The sequence below is a fragment of the Cardiocondyla obscurior genome, linkage group LG26 (genome assembly GCF_019399895.1).
Source record: "Cardiocondyla obscurior isolate alpha-2009 linkage group LG26, Cobs3.1, whole genome shotgun sequence".
NCBI classification, from domain to species: Eukaryota; Metazoa; Arthropoda; class Insecta; order Hymenoptera; family Formicidae; genus Cardiocondyla; species Cardiocondyla obscurior.
In genome coordinates this window covers 931,443-949,494 of record NC_091889.1, presented here as the reverse complement: position 1 = coordinate 949,494, position 18,052 = coordinate 931,443, and the positions used below count along the sequence as shown (strand labels likewise).

Sequence of the window (18,052 nt, the reverse complement as noted above, 5' to 3'; positions counted from 1 at the left end):
CCATCCCGGACCTGCTCCTCCTCTCAGATGGGACGTGTCGAGTCATCCTTCCACGCACAAGTCACTCGCGAACACCCCGACCGTGATTTTACAACCGCGAAAATTATCGATCACTTTCGCGCGTTCCTGTCCCGGCACTCGAGTTTAGAAGAAAGCCAAAAAAATACGCCCGAATACTTTGCGAAACTCCCGGAACGACCGACGAACCGGCTGCGGTTCGTATAATTAATAATATCGGCGGTTACGACACTTTCGTTGTGGACGCAGTTGCGTCGATCTGTAACAAAAAAAAAATAATATATAATTTAATAAACGGCAATGATAGAATCAATTAATCGGCTAATTCACGCGTAACGTACTAATTTTTTATAGAGAGAAGATCAACAAACACTTGAAACAAAAGATAAAAAAACGATCTCTGATGATACATTAATAAGAAGACTACAAAGTTTTTATAAAACAAGATAAGAAGCGCGATTTGAATAAATATATATATACATGTATCATTATCTAAAAAGCGGCTTTTTACGTAACGCCGCTGCCTTGGACGAAGATGAATGCCCCATGCTAAGTTACTATGTCGTAAAAAAAGTAAACAAGAAATATAGCCGTGCATACATATGTACATACGTGCACTTTGAACGAAAATAATCATGCGAGCAGATATTAATACCACGCAATGTTATACTTTTGATAACAAAAATAACAAGCTGACGATTAGCGTTCTCTCACGTATACATACATATAAGCTATTAAAAAAATCCAATTCAACATATTAAACGGCTGTTAAATTTGTTTCTTCAGAAATCGAACTTTCGGCCGTATCATATCTGAAGATTTAGTGAGAATTAGATAAGCGGAGGCGGAAGAAGGGAAAGAGACAGCGATCGGAGCGAGAAGGAACGAGGAAAGCGGAGGAAACGCGCGCAGCTGAGAAAAGAACGGCGTGAAGTTGTGCACGTGTGGAGGGAGGGTGCATACATGCAAGCGACAAGCGAGCCAACTAAACAAGTCCGAGTGTCTGTCGACTGTCCGCAACACTCGCGCTCTTACCGTCAGTCGTCGGTGACCGCTCATCGAGTCAACAGGGAAGTGAGCGTGTTCATTTTCTCCGTGATTCTCGCAGCACGTTTTCATATCCGCGCATTTCGTAACGCCTCTCGCGCTCGTGGCGCGCTCGCCCGAGCGCTGCATCTGTTCGTTCTTCTTTTTTCTTCCTTCTACCTTACATTTTCTTTCCCTCTTCGTCGAGCCTCTCGCGTCGGTGACAGTCCCGCGGATTCGCACGACAGAGCCACGTGACGATACGGGCAATAAAATGCCCGAGAACTATTGACCGTCGTCCAATTTCCCGGTGGCAACATCAATAACCTGAAGGAGGGAAATAACCTAGCCGATTGTTCCGTTTCTCTCGCCTCTGAAATGCGCGGCATCTGACCGGCGGCGCCGAACGATCGGAACGATAATCGTGACATCGCGCGGCGCGTTACGCCAACGTTCGCCGTTCATCATCCGCTGCCGTCACCCGCTGTCAAGTGGAAAAGATGCCCGCTCGGCTCAGCAAGTTCTCGTTTGAGGCGCCGTGCATGGATTACGCGCACCCATGGACCGACTCTTGTGTCAGCGCGACCACCGGTCTCGGTCTGCATTCCCTGCAGGAATCCTTCAGGATATACACGACCGTTTACATCGTACGTGCGACACGATTGCGTTTGACGCACTCTATTTCTTTTTTCTTTTTTCCCTCCCGTTTGTTTTGCCAGGACGCCCAGCCCTCGCCGCGTTCTCGTCTCCCACGTTTAGTCGCCGTTCCTTTTTTTTTTTTTTTTTTTTTCGGAGAAAGTGTGTGTCCGCCTTTTCGAGACAAGTGCATCGACACGACCAAGTGCGTCTGCACTCAGCGCGCACGAGACGCGTCTTGCAAATCCGTGAATGCATTTCGGTGCAAATGCACTAGAAGGGCCTTATCACAGTCGCGATCAAGTGCGAGCGCACTGACACCTTGCCCTACGCACATATTTGTCGGTGCGTCTGCCCTCGAGATCCGCGGAGGACACCGAACCGAACGTGCTAACAACAAGATAAAACACAGGCGCGGCGCGATCACTCGGCTCGCACGTCCAGCTTTCGACGATATACGAAATCTTGCGAGATAAGAAAAGGCGCGGAGCGAGGTTTATCAGATAATTTTTTTCGAATTCTCAATCGTCGAACAATGATTGGAATATTAACGTGGGCGAAGCTATCAATTACAGAATTTTTTAAATGACAACTTTGTTTCATAATACTACCGCTCGAGTCGACGATTAGCTAATTGTAAGAATAAGTTAGAATTTGTTTAAACGGCAAAACAAATTACTTACCTTGTTCTCACGTCCGGCAAAGCACACACAAATTTGCATTCGTTTTTTTACGCAATCTGTTATTCTTTTTTTCTCATTTACATAATTTGGAATTTATACAAAGGCCTTGAAAACATGGAATAATGCTTTAACAGATCGTGTTCACTTTTTTTTTTTTTTTTTTTTTTTTTTTTTTGTTAGAAGGTAAAACATGTTAAATTAATTAAATCTGTGTGGAAACCTTTAGTAAATCAATATTTAATAATATATTATTTATTTTAGAATGATGAATCTGCATTTTCAAACAAGCTTAATTTAAATAATTATGAAACTCCTTGTTTTTGTGCAAAATTTATATATATATATGTAAATACACACGCATGTTCTATTATCACATGATTTAAGCTTCTTTTCAGTGCACGTTTTATACTCTTGATAATGTTTATTACGATGTTAAGATTACCATATGAATAAATGGTATATCGTCAGCGCGATAGATAACTTAAGATTTCTAACTTCATAAAATAGAAATATAAGACCAAGGAAATGAGATAAGAACGTACTAATGAATTTAATCGAACAACGATTAATTATAAGTCAACAGTGGAAATCACTTTAACATAATTTTTTCCTTCTACCACAATTAATTTTTAATATAATTTTAATATAAATGCAATTTAAAAAAATATTGAAGTAACTTCGTAATATTTTATAAACTATTTTACTTTTGATTGCCACAAAATTGATCTTCTTGTCATTTCAGATTGCATTTTTAATGAGAAGGAAAAAGCCAACGAAAGAGGACGTTAAAAAAACTATTTTGGGTATCCTTCAGTCTACAGCATTTCTTTCATGGAGTGGCTTTTCTTATTCGTTGTTTATATGTTTGTTAAGGTAAGAAATAATAAATATGGATACTCGATAATGTTAGAATTTATACGAATATTTCATTCCTAATAAAAAGTTTAAATAGTATGCACTGTGTCAAGGCAATTATTATTACAGTTAAATACGTTCGCTTTAAAGGGTATAATTATTATTTTTTTTGCAGGCGAATTCTTGGACGTTTTTACATGCCGACTGTATCTTTCCTTCCGTCCTTTTTATCTAGCCTATCTGCTATTGTGATAGAAAGAGCCTCTCGACGTACGTTATTGTGCCTCTATGTTTCAAACATTGTAAGTAGACATTGTGACAATTAAATTAATTTCTAATGTACATCATTAACGTTGTCTTTTTCGTATAGGCAACGGAAACCTTGTTTAAAATGGGTGTGTGGCGAGGATATTACTCGCCTATTCCGAGAGGCGAGGTCTATATCTTTGCTGTAAGCGTAGCTGTGTTACTATATTTCTTTCGTTCAAAGACGAATAAACAGGATCAAATATATAAAATACTAAGGTATATGAAATTATGTACTGAATACAGTCGTAGTTCTATTATATCGTATATACAAATGTATAAATTTAAAAAAAAAACAAACAAAAAAACAGGATGATCGTTGGGCGATATGAAGAGACTGAATATCTTACAAAGAAAACCCCACATCCTGGAGCATCTCTAAAAAATTCTATGACTAGCAGCGCTGAGAGTGACCGAAGTGTAAATAAAAGTTCTGCGAGGCATAAATTTAGTATTCTATGGAAGTCTTTCGAAACATACAAATACATCATTAACAGTTTAAAAGCGCAAAGTAAGGGCGCTTCGTGTCCACATCCTTACAGCTGCGCACATTATATTTTGGCGGTAAGAAAGCAGTAAATATATTCTACACATTTTTTATATTTCAATGTAATTAATTCTTATTTCTATTTAAAGGATAGCGTAAAGATCTTTGGTTACGGTGTTTGCGGACAAGTAGCGCTTAAACTAATCCTTCAATTTAAAAGATTACTTCAAAAGCCGAAGTTATTAAAAACTGTTATCTTTCAAAGAGATAATGTAAATTTGGCTGTGTTTCTTGGAGGATTCGCCGGCCTTTATAGGGTATACTATTTCACTCTGCATAATTAATGTTAATTATAAAGTTAACACTCAAACGACACATTATCATAATCAGTCTTTTTTTATATTTTTTTCTTATTCTAATAATTGAAAATCGTATACTGGGTTATGGTAATTCAGCGTTCCGTTTGAGAGTTAATATCGATCGTGATATATATCTTTAATGTGTGTTCTTGCTTACTTATTTTTTTTTTTTTTCTCTATACAGCTAACATCATGCATGTTAAGAAGAACTTTTCACAAAGATTCACAGATTTATGCTATTCCCGCTGCACTTATTGCAAGTGTAACGTTTGTGGCATATCCGAATAATACTATAGCTTTATATTTTATGTGGAAGGCACTACAGGTATTATGCGTTTCCGTTAAAATATTATATTAATATATTCATGCAAATATAATAAATTAGAATGTAACATTACCGATTTTCTTTCAGTTGCTATGGAACAATGCAGTGGAAAACGAGAAAGTACCTGAAATAAAGTGGTTTGTAATCTTCTTGTATTGCTTTAGTACAGCACTTCTCTTCCATACAGCTATACTAGAACCACAAAACTTGAGATCGTCTTACTGGAGATTCCTTTACAATGTGTCCGGTGGAAGGTAAAAAATCGTGCAGAGCACACTATAACATTATATTTTATTTAAAATTTACTTTGGTCTATTTTTCTCACTGTAAATATATGACTTTCAGAATAGCAGCGATGTCTCGGATACCTTTAAATGTGTTCGGTTTAGAAACTAGTAAAAATTTGCAACAAGTGCTCAGAAAAACGAAAACAACAGATCAACTTAAATTTTCTTTTTGAGATGTTGAATTTAAGTATTTATCACAAGTGACGATATGTACCTTAGCGTTTTTTTTTTTTTTTTTTTTTTTTTTTTTTTTTTTTTTCTTCTTTTTTCTTCGGAATTATTTCACAAAACCAAAGACAGCATGTACACTCACCGTCAGGAATGGTGTTCGTGGTGTTGCGACAGCGGGTAGCGTACGTGATCTTGGCGTGGTGTGCGTCGAATCTCACACGAAGCACGTGTGTAGATGTTCCATAGAGCACCGGTGACAAAGGATTGAGGGGGAACGCGGCCTGCTACACGCTACACCTCCCCACACTCGGCGACCGAGAGAGGGGAGAATCACGTATGCCAGCCCCCCGTCGCCGCTCGTCGCAGCAAATGCCATATCTGTCTCTCAGTGTACATTATACGTATGTTTACGTAAATTGCATAAGCTAAAGTTATATGATAAAGAAGTAGAATTACAAAACGTGTATTTTAGCGTTGCGATCTGAACATCGAAATTTTTATTTTTTTCTTCAACCTAATTCGAAGCGATGGTGCTTGGATGTTGTGATACTAAAAAACTTAATACTTTTATATATATATATATATATAATTTATGTAATTTAATATATTTGATTGTTATGGTGTGATAGCTATAAATGTCAGGGAAATAGATAAATGATATTATTTAAATGGATATAATTATTGTTTACAATTTATCTATGTTAGACAATATAAACCATGCGCTTTCCGCGCATTATTTACTCTTGGTACTTTCTTAAAGAAAACTGTTTTATATTTAATCATTTTCGGCAACGAACTACGGATATGTCTTTTAGTTCCGAGGAAATCGCTACTAGCTGCCACCGTCGTCACCGACAAATGAGGTAGTGACGAAAGTCAACTGACACTAAGTCAGACACAGATTATTTTTTTTTATGTTTAATACAAATTTTGTATTTATCGCTGATGATATAAATGTTTCAAATAGATAACTGTTATAAAATTTATTATAAATATACATTATTTATTGTCATAAGCAACGAACGAGACAACGTTTTGTTGCATTTATATCTATATTATGTCTGCTGGTTTTTAGCAATTTCTAAAGCTCTTATTATAACATCCACAACACCTGTGTCACGTTTTTTTTCTATTCTTCTTTTTTTTTGCAATACATTATCCCATTGAATACGACTTCGCATTTTCAAATTCTTACGATTTACAATACCAGCAACTATTTGAGAATCTGCAATTGAAACGGAGTGTCGCGATGGATTCAGTTCGAGTGGTTCTAAACTTTTCAACGAGTCTATTTGCCATGGTAGTAATCCAATAGGGCATTCAATCCATTTATAATTATCTGAAACTCATTAAAAAAAAAATATAAAACATTAATTCTTGAGATTATTATGTTATAAAAAATTAATTTATAATTACCATTTGCTGATTTCCAATGTGAATTGCGTATTATTTGATCCGCCAATAAACGAGTTTTTTTCTTTTTTGTTTTATATTTTATGTCGTGTACTGGTACGTTATTAGAATTTGGATCAAGATCTTTAATGCTAAATATTTTTTCAACATTATTGCTATTCTCACCGTCATGTTTTTGGAAAGTGTAAAGTTGAAGTAAATTTAACAAATGTTTTTTTGCTTGCGGACCTATTTTCCATGTCATCAGCTTTAAAATTGGTTCTATTATTCTTACAGAGAATTCATTTACATTTAATAAAAGTCTCGATAAAAAATTGATATCACAAAGAAAGTGTGGTATAATACTTGATATGTCTAGCCACAAAACGTTCTGCAAATATGGATGTTTAGAGTGCATATGTTCTTTGAGGCGTTGACTTAAAGTTTTCGTATCTAGTTTTTCATTTATCTTCTGTAATTTATATTCTGTAGTACGAGAAATGCCTTGAACAATATCCAATTGAACAAAACTGTAAAAAATAGAACTTATCCATAAGGCAGTGATATTTCGTTTTTCTTTATCTTCACGTTCTTGTTCTACGATATTTAGCAGCTTAAATACTAAAGTCTCTAACATCTCTCTTTCATGCAATAAAAAAATTATATCTTTCCAGAATTGAAGCATTTCAGGTGGCAAAATTCTTCTTTTTAAATTAACACGTGCAGTTATTTTTTCTTTTTGTTGAAAAATTCTCATGACATCAAAATTTGGTAGAAAAACTTCATTCTTGCATAATGCAGTACATATTGCATTGCTCTTTTCATAAAATGTACTCGAAGAGTCATTTAAATCCATAAATATTTTAGATAAAAGTAGAGTTTGAGCAGCTTGTAAATTATATTCTTTATCAATCTTAATAGTTCCCCTGTAGACAGATATATATTCATTTTCATTATTGTTTGGAATGTTACTTTTGTATTGAGTTAACATATATGTGCGTAATTCTTCCAACAATTCCCTGTAAAAAATAATATTGATTAATTTACTTTAACTTGTATCTCCATGTAGAGAACTTATTGATTAAAAAATAATAGAATTGATTTAATTTAAAAAATATACCGTAATTGTGCTTCTGGTAAATCTGATACTAATGTATAACCAGCATTGATATATAAACCAACAGCCGTCCAAAGATCAATCTCATTGGTAAAATCCTGTTCTTCTTCTTCTTCCTCTGTTTTGGCTATTTTTACATAACATTCTTCCATTATGCATGCTTCAGGTGCCCAGTATTCATCCTTTACAAAAGCATATTTCACAAAAATATCTATCACAGATTACAGTCATTACAATAAAGATAAACATACATGCAACCATTGTAGTAATATATTAATAGCTATTCTTAACATTTCAATGGATGGCAATTCATATCCATGAGCAGTGTCATGCCTTAATTTTACTATCCATTCTGGGATTTTCAGTTCACTGGCAATCTTAAACATAGAAATCTGCTTTGTGTGTCCTATATTGGAGAAGTGATTTAAGAATTTCATTATCGTAGTTGAATACATCAAGCTCAAGTCATTCTCGCAGTACATTGGAAGCTCGCCACTGTCAATTTTAGACGTCCATTCGCGATCACGAAGACACACTTGTAAAATTGACAGAGTACAATCTACGCCCACTGGTAGTTTCGGCATTCTGCAAACAACAATAATCATCGATCTCCACTTTTCTATCGTGTTCTTAAATGAAGTAACGTGTTCCTTTAATCAAATAACTACCTGGCTTTCCAAGCTAAAAGCATCTCGTAAGCTTTCGTTTGCTCGACTGTGTCGTTGGAATAGATCTGCCTGTACGCATCGTGCCATTCTGCCCTGTAATCAATAACTGATTATTCATCACTACACGTTTCTTTCAATCAAAATCTCGTTAAATAATACATACGGAGATAACCATGGCACTTGTTTTATACCGTCTTGTTTCCCGGATAACGCCATAATCATACGCAGCGCACGTGCTCGCAGACGACGCAGAAACAGATAGGTGCATGCGCGAGAGAATCGTCCCGTCTTCTGCGCAGGAAACGCTGTGATTGGTCGACGCGTAGTTTCTCTAGCGCGCCGACCAATCACAGCGTTTCACTAGATACAGGTACACGATGAGCGGCTCATCATCGTGTACCTGTATCTAGTAAAACGCTGTGATTGGTCGGCGCGTAGATTCCCTAGCGCGCCGACCAATCACAGCGCTCCATCGATCGTCTGATAGCGAGTTGGTAACAGACTATGTGACTCGTGCTACTGCGTACTGCTAGAGGTCATGACGAGCACGCGGTTCGAGTTCGAAACAAAAATGTCGAGGCCTCTGCGCGTAATTTTAGCCTTCGCTTTACGTCGTAGCTCGTTTCTTGTGACGAATTCGAGGATTTGACGGTCGGGAGTGTCGTGGACTATCTCGCGAGTGTCCAGTGCGCGGAAGGATGACTCGACACGTGCTACCTGAGAGGAGGAGGAGGCCCAGGAAGGGTATCCTGCACCAGCGGAGCAACCCAGGGGTAAGTAGCATCATATTTCCTTTCGAATTATATTCCGAATTACATTCTGAATCTACTATATAATTTTGTCATTTATCTGTTACAGATCAAGAGGAACTCCGCTGTAGTGCAGTGAGAAAAAGTGCCGAACGCCGATTACATTAATAATACGAACCGCAGCCGGTTCGTCGGTCGTTTCGGGAGTGCCGCCAGTTTTCGGACGTTTTTTGTACGATCTTCTTTTTACGGGAGTGCGTCCGCGAGTGTCCAGTGCCGCGGAAGGATGACTCGTCACGTCCCATCTGAGAGGATGAGCAGGCTCAGGAGGCATCCTGCATCGGCGGAGCAACTTTTAGGTAAGCATTAATTTCTCTAATAAAATCTTTATTAAAAGATTTCCTCTACTTTTTTTTTATTAATTTTTTAAACTGATATACATGTCTACATTAATATATTTCTTTTTATGTTACAGTCACCGGCAGAAATCTACAACTCCGCTGTATGCAGATTGGTAAGTCAGTAACTTGTTTTCTTTTTCAGGATTTTCTTTTTTCAGGAGGGCCGAAAAACAACGCGCGATAGTGTTCAGTAAATTTCGCGAAAATAAAATCACGGTCGGGGTGTTCGCGAGTTTCTAGTGCGCGGAAGGATGGCTCGTCACGTCCCAACTGAGAGGAGGAGCAGGCTCAGGATGGGCATCCTGCATCAGCGGAGCAACTTTTAGGTGAGAATAACTTAACCTTTTTTTTTATTAATTTTTTAAACTAATATTCATGTCTAAATTAAATTTCTTTTTATGTTGCAGTCACCGGCAGAATTTTACAACTCCGCTGACGCTCATGCAGATCGGTAAGTCGCAAGATTTTTTTTCGTAGTTCGCAATCGAGTCTCATGAACCAGCAATCCGTCGTCGATTATAGGTCACTCAATTGTAATGATCAAATAAAAATTATAATTAATCAATGCTCCCAATTATAATGACACCCACGAATTAGGATCTTTCGAAAAATAGCGCACGCGAAGTGTGCGCATGGTTTATTCTAGTAATGTACTAAAAATAATAATCTGTTACCGTTTATTACACTGCAAAGCATTCACTATAGCACGTGCTTTAAGAGAGAGTGAGAGATAACACAGTGCAACAAGGTGTTACAATGTATACTTGCAACATTATACATTTATATTCCATCAAATTGTAATGTACTAAAAATAATAATGGCAAAGAAAATCACGACGGTGTTAATAGATCTTAGCGGAACGTTGCATATCGATAACACAGCTGTTCCAGGCGCTGTACAAGCACTAAACAGGTTAGATTTGTTTTTCCTTTTCTCAATTTATTTAACCTGCATATTAACTACGCGTTTTAATGCAGCGTAATTTTTGTGAAAATCGTATGACATGTTCTTTCTATTTTTTTTTTTTTGTATCAAATGTTTCCTTTCACTTTTCACGTTGCAGGCTACGAAATGCGAACCTGTCGATTAAACTTGTCACCAATACCACTAAGGAGTCGACAAATCGTTTGTATGAGCGTTTAATAGCACTTGGATTTGACTTAGAAAAAAAAGAGATCTTTAGTTCTTTAGCGGCAGCGAGGAAATTAATTATTTCTCGACAATTAAAACCAATGTTGTTAATTGATCCGGCAGCGATTGAGGATTTTCAAGATTTAGTTACAGATGATACGCCGAATGCAGTGGTAGTTGGTTTAGCACCAAGTAAATTCAACTATGACGAGCTAAACAAAGCATTTAGGTAATCTAATTTGCTATTCACTTCTGCTGATTAAACAACATATGGCACGATTTGCGCGATATTTTAGATTGCTTTTGAACGGCGCTTCTCTCATAGCTATTCACGAAGGACGATATTACAAGCGACCAGACGGTTTAGCTTTAGGTCCTGGGGCGTTTATCAAAGGATTGGAATACTCCAGTAATGTAAAGGCAGAGGTTGTTGGAAAACCGACTGCAGAATTCTTCAAAGCAGCTTTAGAAAAAACCGATCCGGCGCAGGCCGTAATGATTGGAGATGTAATAGCTCAAATAATTTTTCTGTTTTTTTTTTTTTTTTCATGTATTATAAGTACTTACATGCTCACAAATATTAATGTTTTGTTGCAATCAGGATGTAAGAGATGATGTAGCTGGCGCACAAGCAGCTGGAATTAAAGGTATTCTAGTTCAAACCGGTAAATATAGAACGGGAGACGAATGCATCATCACTCCTAAACCGGCAAAAGTGTGCGCCTCCTTTGTAGAAGCTGTTGAGAGTATTCTTAGTGAGATGATTTGAAGATTTATGGTTTAATAAAATCACCATACGCGTAAGTAGCAATAGAATTCTTTATTCAAATATCGCTGCGTGATGCAATCTCTTTTCTATATTAAATAATGTTTTATATAAATACTGATTACTTTAGCATACATAGTCTGAAGTGATGCTATATTATCGTAAAATAGATACAATAAATACAAATAAAAATTAATATCGATCCTTCTCTGATATGGAGTTTTATATGTCGTTTTGCCTATTCATTAAATTCCGATGAAGACAATATTAATAATGTATTATAAAGATAATTAGATAGAAATAGGAAAGTATCCAAGGAAATATCGTCTCGTTTATACACTTGTAGAAAATTGTAGAAAACTTGACTTTTCCAGTTTGACATTAAAATAAGTAATAATTTATATGTCAAGACAGTAAAATGTATTTTACAAAATAATCTAACATAAGCATTCGATTTTTTTTTTTTTATAGAGACGATATTAGTCTAATCTTAATTGTTCTAAAAATTATAAATTTAATCTTTTACTATACTGCCTTATATTCGTAAGTAGTACCACTGTAAAACCTGTACCTAATAATAAAACAGGCTTACAAAAAGGAAATGCTGTCAAAAATGTACGGTGCTCTGCAGTTATCATTTCGGTATAAAATTTGGCACCCAAATTTGTTTTCTTTTTTAAAACTTGGTTTTTTTAAATATATATAGATTAAAGAAAGATAAAATCGATATTTTGATTTTTATACTACTAATCTTCTCATATTAATGCATTTTTGTTTTTCTCTTTCGATTTAAAACTATATTTTGAACAAAATGATTAAACCTCCCACCTCTAATTATATTAAATTAAATGCTGCCTGTTACAAGAATAAATAGTGTAAATGTATAATAATAATATGGTAACTTGTATGATTTATCATTGATAATATAAAAAAGAAACTTTAATGTAATTATTTTGTAACTATGGGTTTTTTTAAAATATCAATATAAGCCATGATTTAAATGCCCCCTGTAACTTATGATCTATAATCAGGCACATCTCGATTACTCGCATTATGATAAATGTATCTGAAACGTTTAAAAAAAGAATAAAAAATAAAGAACGATGAATCTTGATTTATGCGAGAAATCTGTGTAGATAAAAAATATGTACATTTTAGAAAACTATGCAATGAACCAAACAATTGATTATCGATAATCATTGCGTAAATAATATCGTATCAGTCGTTGTAATAATTAATTAAATTTTAAGTCGATGGTAATTTATAATTTTCATTTCTTGCAAAACGTCATATCGATCTATTTAAAAGACAACTATATTTTCGTATTATAATTTAACTTACACTTATTGTTATTTCAAAAAATTATTTTAAGATTTAATAACGATTTAAAAAAATATAAGTTCACTGCACAATTTTTTTTTTTTTTTTTTGACACAACTCGTGTTAAGATAACAAATAAGGCATTCTTAACTAGGATGATACAATTTTTGCCAGTCACACAGATATTTTCACTCAGTCAAAAAATGATCCTTTTTTTTTCGTAATATCTTAACAATATACATTTGAACAGAAAACGAAAACAAGCGACAGCAAATAATTTTCAACGTATGTAAAGTATTATCAAACCAAGGTAAACCTAAGCTTGATAATAGATAAAATTGTAAATATCTAGTTAAATTGACAAAATATTATTTACATTTATAAAGATTGTTCTCGTGCTGCACACACATTTCTAATGTATAATGTAATAACGCAAACAATAGTGTATCTCGTAGAGCTTATTAAAAACCAGTATAGTATAATCTCTTCTGACAATTCAACTTTTCTCTTTTATAACAAACATTATTGGCTTGGAATTTTTTTTGCGCAATAAGATCCGTTACATTTTTATTCACGCGGCGTATTCTTATTATTAATGGACATTATTCACAGTCGTGTTCATATATACACACAGTTTATAATCCAGAAATAATCGCATGTTAACTTAAAAACAACTATATAATTTTTATTCGATATAACTTTTTCCAATGATCAAATTCTGTTGAATACTGTATATCTTTTAATAATTATCAATGGTATTTATATCTTATAAAATTTAATTTTTAATGTTAAATACATATATATCTCACATTTATATATTTTTTTATTAGCTTTGACAGAATTTGACCTTGTTACATTGCAAATACATTCTCTTATTTCCTATATGAACAGTAGGAAATATTGAACCTCTAATTTGGCTATTCAAATATAATTTGATTAATGGTAAATTGACATATCTCACTTGTCTCTTTTTCTTTCTCTCTTTCATATATATATTATATATATATTTTTTTTTTTCTCGCTCTCTAATATAACAAGGCAGGTGTGGAGTATACATTTTGCATGCATGCATATAACAAAACGCATATTTTAATTTCTTATACCCTCAATAAATATTCAATACTTTTATTACAATACTAAAAGAAGACGATTCTATGTACTGATTACGAAATACCGCTAAAATATAATTAAAAGAACGGTTGAGAAGCATTTATGAGGATCACCTGGGTTTATTAGACCTAACTTAACAAAACCAACTTTTTTTTTCGGCCATGCGGTCTATCCCTCTGCATTTGTGCCACATGTTCTTACTCATACTTTTGAAGTGGGAAGACGATATATGGCTGACAAGAAGCATTTTAATTCTACATCCAGGTACAAAAAGCATAATATTCTCAAGCAGTAATCGAGTAATGCTCTGTTGTGTGAATTTGGCCGCAGGATGCAAGTGTATAAAAGTGAGCAATTTACATTAATACTTCCACACATTATTGCCTTAGAACTTTACGTTAATGACCTAATACTCTAAATATGACTCGTTTTCTTTCGCTCCTGTTTCAACCTCACACGAAACATTTGTTAAATCCAGGTGATCATTTTCTAAGGTGGCACAAGGTACCATATTCTGCAAGTAGCCCATGTATTTTCCACTATTCTGAAATAGATTAATAAAAAAATTTTTTTTTTAAGCTAAATTAATAGAAAAAAAAACCAATAAAAGAAAAATATATATGGAGCATACTTTACCATGGTATAAAACCAGGCACACTGTAAAGGTTCATGATGTAATGTAGTTAATCCTAACTATTTAACAGGACGATAATGAAGTGTTAAATCCGCCGAGCTTTTCCAGATAAAATGTCTGACCTGAGAAGTAAACAAAAAAAAAAAAAAATATATATATATATATAATATTTTGTCAACGATTATAAAAAGTTTATTTTAATACATACTGTTCTCAAATCCATTGAAGCATCCAAAATTTGATCGTTACAAAGAAGTTCAACTTTTTCTTCAGCCAACGAAGAATTATCAGCATTGGAGTCTGTGTTTGTCCTATCGCCTGCCGGAGATCCACTAGAAACCGTATTTCCACCACCAGCCACTGAACCCGAGTCGCTCCCTGCACCGAGCACTTTATCGTAAACATGCTCGGCCACTTTACGTACTTGTATAAAATCATTTGCTATCAAACGGTCCCTTTAAGATAATGATATACAAGGTTAATTAATTACAATTTGTATCAACGTACGATTTACATTTAAAAATTCGATGCATACTTTTTCAAACTTTTTACACCCGAAGAAGCGTGTGGAAGAAGATAGAATGGTATTTTAATAAATTGTGGAAGATTCTTATCCACGACGATGTTCACCACCCATGGCGGAACGGTCTCGTTTAATAGAACACCTTCAGTTTCTCCCGCGGCATCTCGAACTAGCAGTCGATATATGGTTCTGCCTCCCACTTCACTAAAAAAAAATAAAATAATATAATAATCTAATCAATGAGAAATTCAAGATTCGCATACCTGAAGATAACAGGTGTATGACTAGGAACTGAGAAGTATGCATTTCCTCCTCTTGTGTGCATAGGACCGTTTCCGTCATTGCCATTACCCTCGTTTTCATCGTCAGCGTGTAACGGTCTCCACCAGTGTTCGAGTAACGCTTGCAGCAGAAGGTTTCCATAATTCACTAAAAATAAAAGGTATGTTAAATTTTTTAAACCACAAAAGTATTTTTACTAAGCATTATTATTAAAATAGTTAATCACCTTTTTGATCTACAGCATCATTTTCCGCCAGACCTGTCTCTTTGGCGGAAACCCATGCAGAAAAGCAATCGTTTTCGTCTTGTCCTAAATGTATAGTTAGCATCTGCAATAATTAAGAAAATTTAGAACTGATAATCTTTCAGAAATATTGATTTGTTACAGAAATATATATATATATACCCCAGTTTTGAGATCGACGTTAAACCAGTTTGGAACATACACCATTTTGTTTCTTTTTTTACACTCCTGTTCGAAATCAACTCTGCCTAAATCTTCTATTTTACATGCCTTTAATACATCGTATAGCGCAACATTCTCTTCTGTATCCTTTGTTAACACATGTCTTTTGTCATTTAATATATGATAATGTCTTATGGCAGGACCGCCAAGTATTTTCTGCGTAGGTTCGACGTTTCTTAGAATATTGCCGGATACATTACTTGCGGAATCGCAACAATCTCCGATACCTAACTCTTGCCAATCTTTTTGACTTATTGGCTAAAAACAAAAAATTAAAAAAAATATATTATTTACAATTTATTTTTTATATTTACTTATTTTTTATAAATTGTTACATTGTAAAACTTTTTCTATTTACCCAATTATTAATAGTTGATTCGCTGGTGGCAACCCAAATACTTGATTGATCTGGTGTCATAGCCATTTTGAGTATAGGTGCTTTTTCTTCACAAATAACCGTATATCTTTCTGCATAGCTTAATTCTGTCATTACTACTCTTTTATCTCTGCCTCCAGATATTACATGACTAAAATTATCCGTTGCCTAAAACATGCAAGACTTTAATACAATCTGTATGTATAAATTATTAAAATAATGACTTATATAAATAATTATAATTACCAATAACGCCCATACTCCTTCTTTGTGAACTCTAAATGTTTGAACGCATCTTTGTTGGCCAATTGACCACAATTTAATAGTGCCGTCGGAACTGGCTGATAAGCACTGTGTCCCTTCCCTATTCAGGACTAATGCTTTAATATTGTCTGTGTGGCCACGAAGTTTCATTAATTTAGTACAAAATCGTGGATCCCACACTCGAAGAACTTTTTCTGTGCTACCACTTACAATAATAGTGCCAGTCTGATTCATAGCAAGACTGTATATTGAGTCTCTGTTTCCACTCAAGGATGATGCTACAATGAAATATTTCAAGCATAATAATTAATAAATATGTAAAAAAGATATATAACAGTCAAGATATAACGCTCACTTACTTGTGACTGTATTATTACTAGCTGTAAGTGCAGTCAATGTATTAACATCCCATAAAAATATTGACTTGTCCAGACCTGCACTAGCAACTTGCTCTCTATCTTTGGCATAGGCTAATGCTTTTACATAGTCCTTATGAGTGCGCAAAGTGGACATACAGAAACCTTTATGTGCATTCCATACCTTGACAGTAGTGTCAGAACTTGCTGATATAACTGCATAAATTTTGTGATTAACAAAAAATTTAAGGTAATAAGAAATAAAAATGTATAATAATTAACTTACGATTTTTACCACTACAACATAGCACTATATCATTAACCCAATCTGTATGGTGTTCCATAGATTGTATATATGGCTCTTTCATGTTTCTACAGTTCCATATCCTTATAATACTATCTCTGCCAGCTGAATATAGCCTATGTAGAGCAGGATCATATTGCAAAGAATTAACACCAGCCCTGTGTTGCTTCTCCACTTCATCTCTTATAACCATAGACACCTTTACATAAAACATCACATATGATATACAAATTAATTTCCTTACCAGTCTTTAATAAATATTTGTAATATATCTCATTGCAAATATATTCTTTTAACTTTCAAACATAATAATATTTCAGGAACAAATAAGCATAGGACTATTAATCAAAGTCAAGACTACTCCAGCATTTGTAAATATAACTTTTTAGTAAAAGATACAAACAATTATCTTACCCAATGCATTATCACAGCATAAACCTTATTTTAATAAACATTAAGGTATAATTTTACAAAACAGAGGCAAAGAAGATGAGCTAGTTTCGGATAGGATTTAAAGGTCTGTCATTAGAAAAAATGATTTGTACCTGTACTTTCTTACGGGCGCTCTGTCCGCCCGTTTTGTGAGCTGCCATTGCGCCTGGGACCGCTTCGCGCGGCGTCTCGACGACGACGTCGAGCGGAAGAGAGGAGGAGAGAGCCTGGAGAGATCCGGACGCGAAAACGGAGGCGTGCGTAGTACGGTTCAGGCTGCGACGAAGGTATTACGTCGAACACAATCGTCGCTCCGTGCTTGCGGCGTCATCGGCATCGTCACCGTCGCCGTCGTTGCTGTCACCCGCGTCGCCGATCTCTCACTGTCGGCGAATGTCGCGTGGCATCGTCGTCGTCGTGTCAGTCATCGCGTTATTATCGGCTGCACAGCAAGCGGGACGAGAGGCGACAGAGACACATCACTAGGAGGCAACGGTTCCTCAGACGGTGCTTCGCGACCGCGCGATCCCGTTCATAATGTCCGTTCACGCACGTACCACGCTCGTAGCGATCACCACCGCTGCTAACTCCCGTGTCAGGCCCGTCAC

The 18,052-nt window shown here is 35.2% G+C and overlaps 4 protein-coding genes across 7 annotated transcripts; 2 read left to right on the top strand and 2 right to left on the bottom strand.

Moving 5' to 3' along the window:
- The first annotated feature begins 1,050 nt into the window (after positions 1-1,050).
- On the top strand, positions 1,051-5,639 carry LOC139112012 (transmembrane protein 135). Its single transcript, XM_070672755.1, has 9 exons — positions 1,051-1,691; positions 3,106-3,236; positions 3,394-3,520; positions 3,589-3,743; positions 3,836-4,088; positions 4,161-4,328; positions 4,555-4,695; positions 4,783-4,949; positions 5,041-5,639. The coding sequence occupies exons 1-9, from the start codon at positions 1,545-1,547 to the stop codon at positions 5,153-5,155; spliced, it is 1,404 nt and encodes a 467-aa protein (XP_070528856.1). The 5' UTR covers positions 1,051-1,544; the 3' UTR covers positions 5,156-5,639.
- A 482-nt stretch (positions 5,640-6,121) lies between these two features.
- Positions 6,122-8,608, bottom strand: LOC139112010 (ribosomal biogenesis protein LAS1L). 2 transcript variants are annotated; one of them, XM_070672749.1, is made up of 6 exons: positions 8,494-8,608; positions 8,331-8,423; positions 7,914-8,247; positions 7,666-7,844; positions 6,570-7,564; positions 6,122-6,498 (listed from the first exon to the last, which is right to left on the bottom strand). In XM_070672749.1, exons 1-6 carry the CDS (start codon positions 8,550-8,552, stop codon positions 6,209-6,211), a joined length of 1,950 nt encoding a protein of 649 aa, XP_070528850.1. In that variant the 5' UTR covers positions 8,553-8,608; the 3' UTR covers positions 6,122-6,208. The 2 variants fall into 2 exon arrangements, with proteins under 2 accessions (XP_070528850.1, XP_070528851.1); XM_070672750.1 differs by having other exon boundaries at positions 6,122-6,492.
- Positions 8,609-9,523: 915 nt separating this feature from the next.
- LOC139112104 (haloacid dehalogenase-like hydrolase domain-containing protein 2) lies at positions 9,524-11,979 on the top strand. Of its 3 annotated transcripts, none has more exons than XM_070672916.1 (6): positions 9,524-9,806; positions 9,888-10,392; positions 10,544-10,840; positions 10,908-11,118; positions 11,213-11,411; positions 11,508-11,979. In XM_070672916.1, exons 2-5 carry the CDS (start codon positions 10,298-10,300, stop codon positions 11,378-11,380), a joined length of 771 nt encoding a protein of 256 aa, XP_070529017.1. In that variant the 5' UTR covers positions 9,524-9,806; positions 9,888-10,297; the 3' UTR covers positions 11,381-11,411; positions 11,508-11,979. The 3 variants fall into 3 exon arrangements, with proteins under 3 accessions (XP_070529017.1, XP_070529016.1, XP_070529015.1); XM_070672915.1 differs by having other exon boundaries at positions 9,526-9,806; positions 9,888-9,931; positions 10,174-10,392; positions 11,213-11,979; XM_070672914.1 differs by having other exon boundaries at positions 9,526-9,806; positions 11,213-11,979.
- Positions 11,980-12,673: 694 nt separating this feature from the next.
- On the bottom strand, positions 12,674-18,052 carry LOC139112102 (WD repeat-containing protein 48). Its single transcript, XM_070672911.1, has 12 exons — positions 17,558-18,052; positions 16,995-17,211; positions 16,712-16,924; positions 16,335-16,630; positions 16,071-16,256; positions 15,653-15,970; positions 15,473-15,575; positions 15,228-15,393; positions 14,977-15,168; positions 14,650-14,896; positions 14,444-14,563; positions 12,674-14,351 (listed from the first exon to the last, which is right to left on the bottom strand). Exons 1-11 carry the CDS (start codon positions 17,603-17,605, stop codon positions 14,501-14,503), a joined length of 2,049 nt encoding a protein of 682 aa, XP_070529012.1. The 5' UTR covers positions 17,606-18,052; the 3' UTR covers positions 12,674-14,351; positions 14,444-14,500.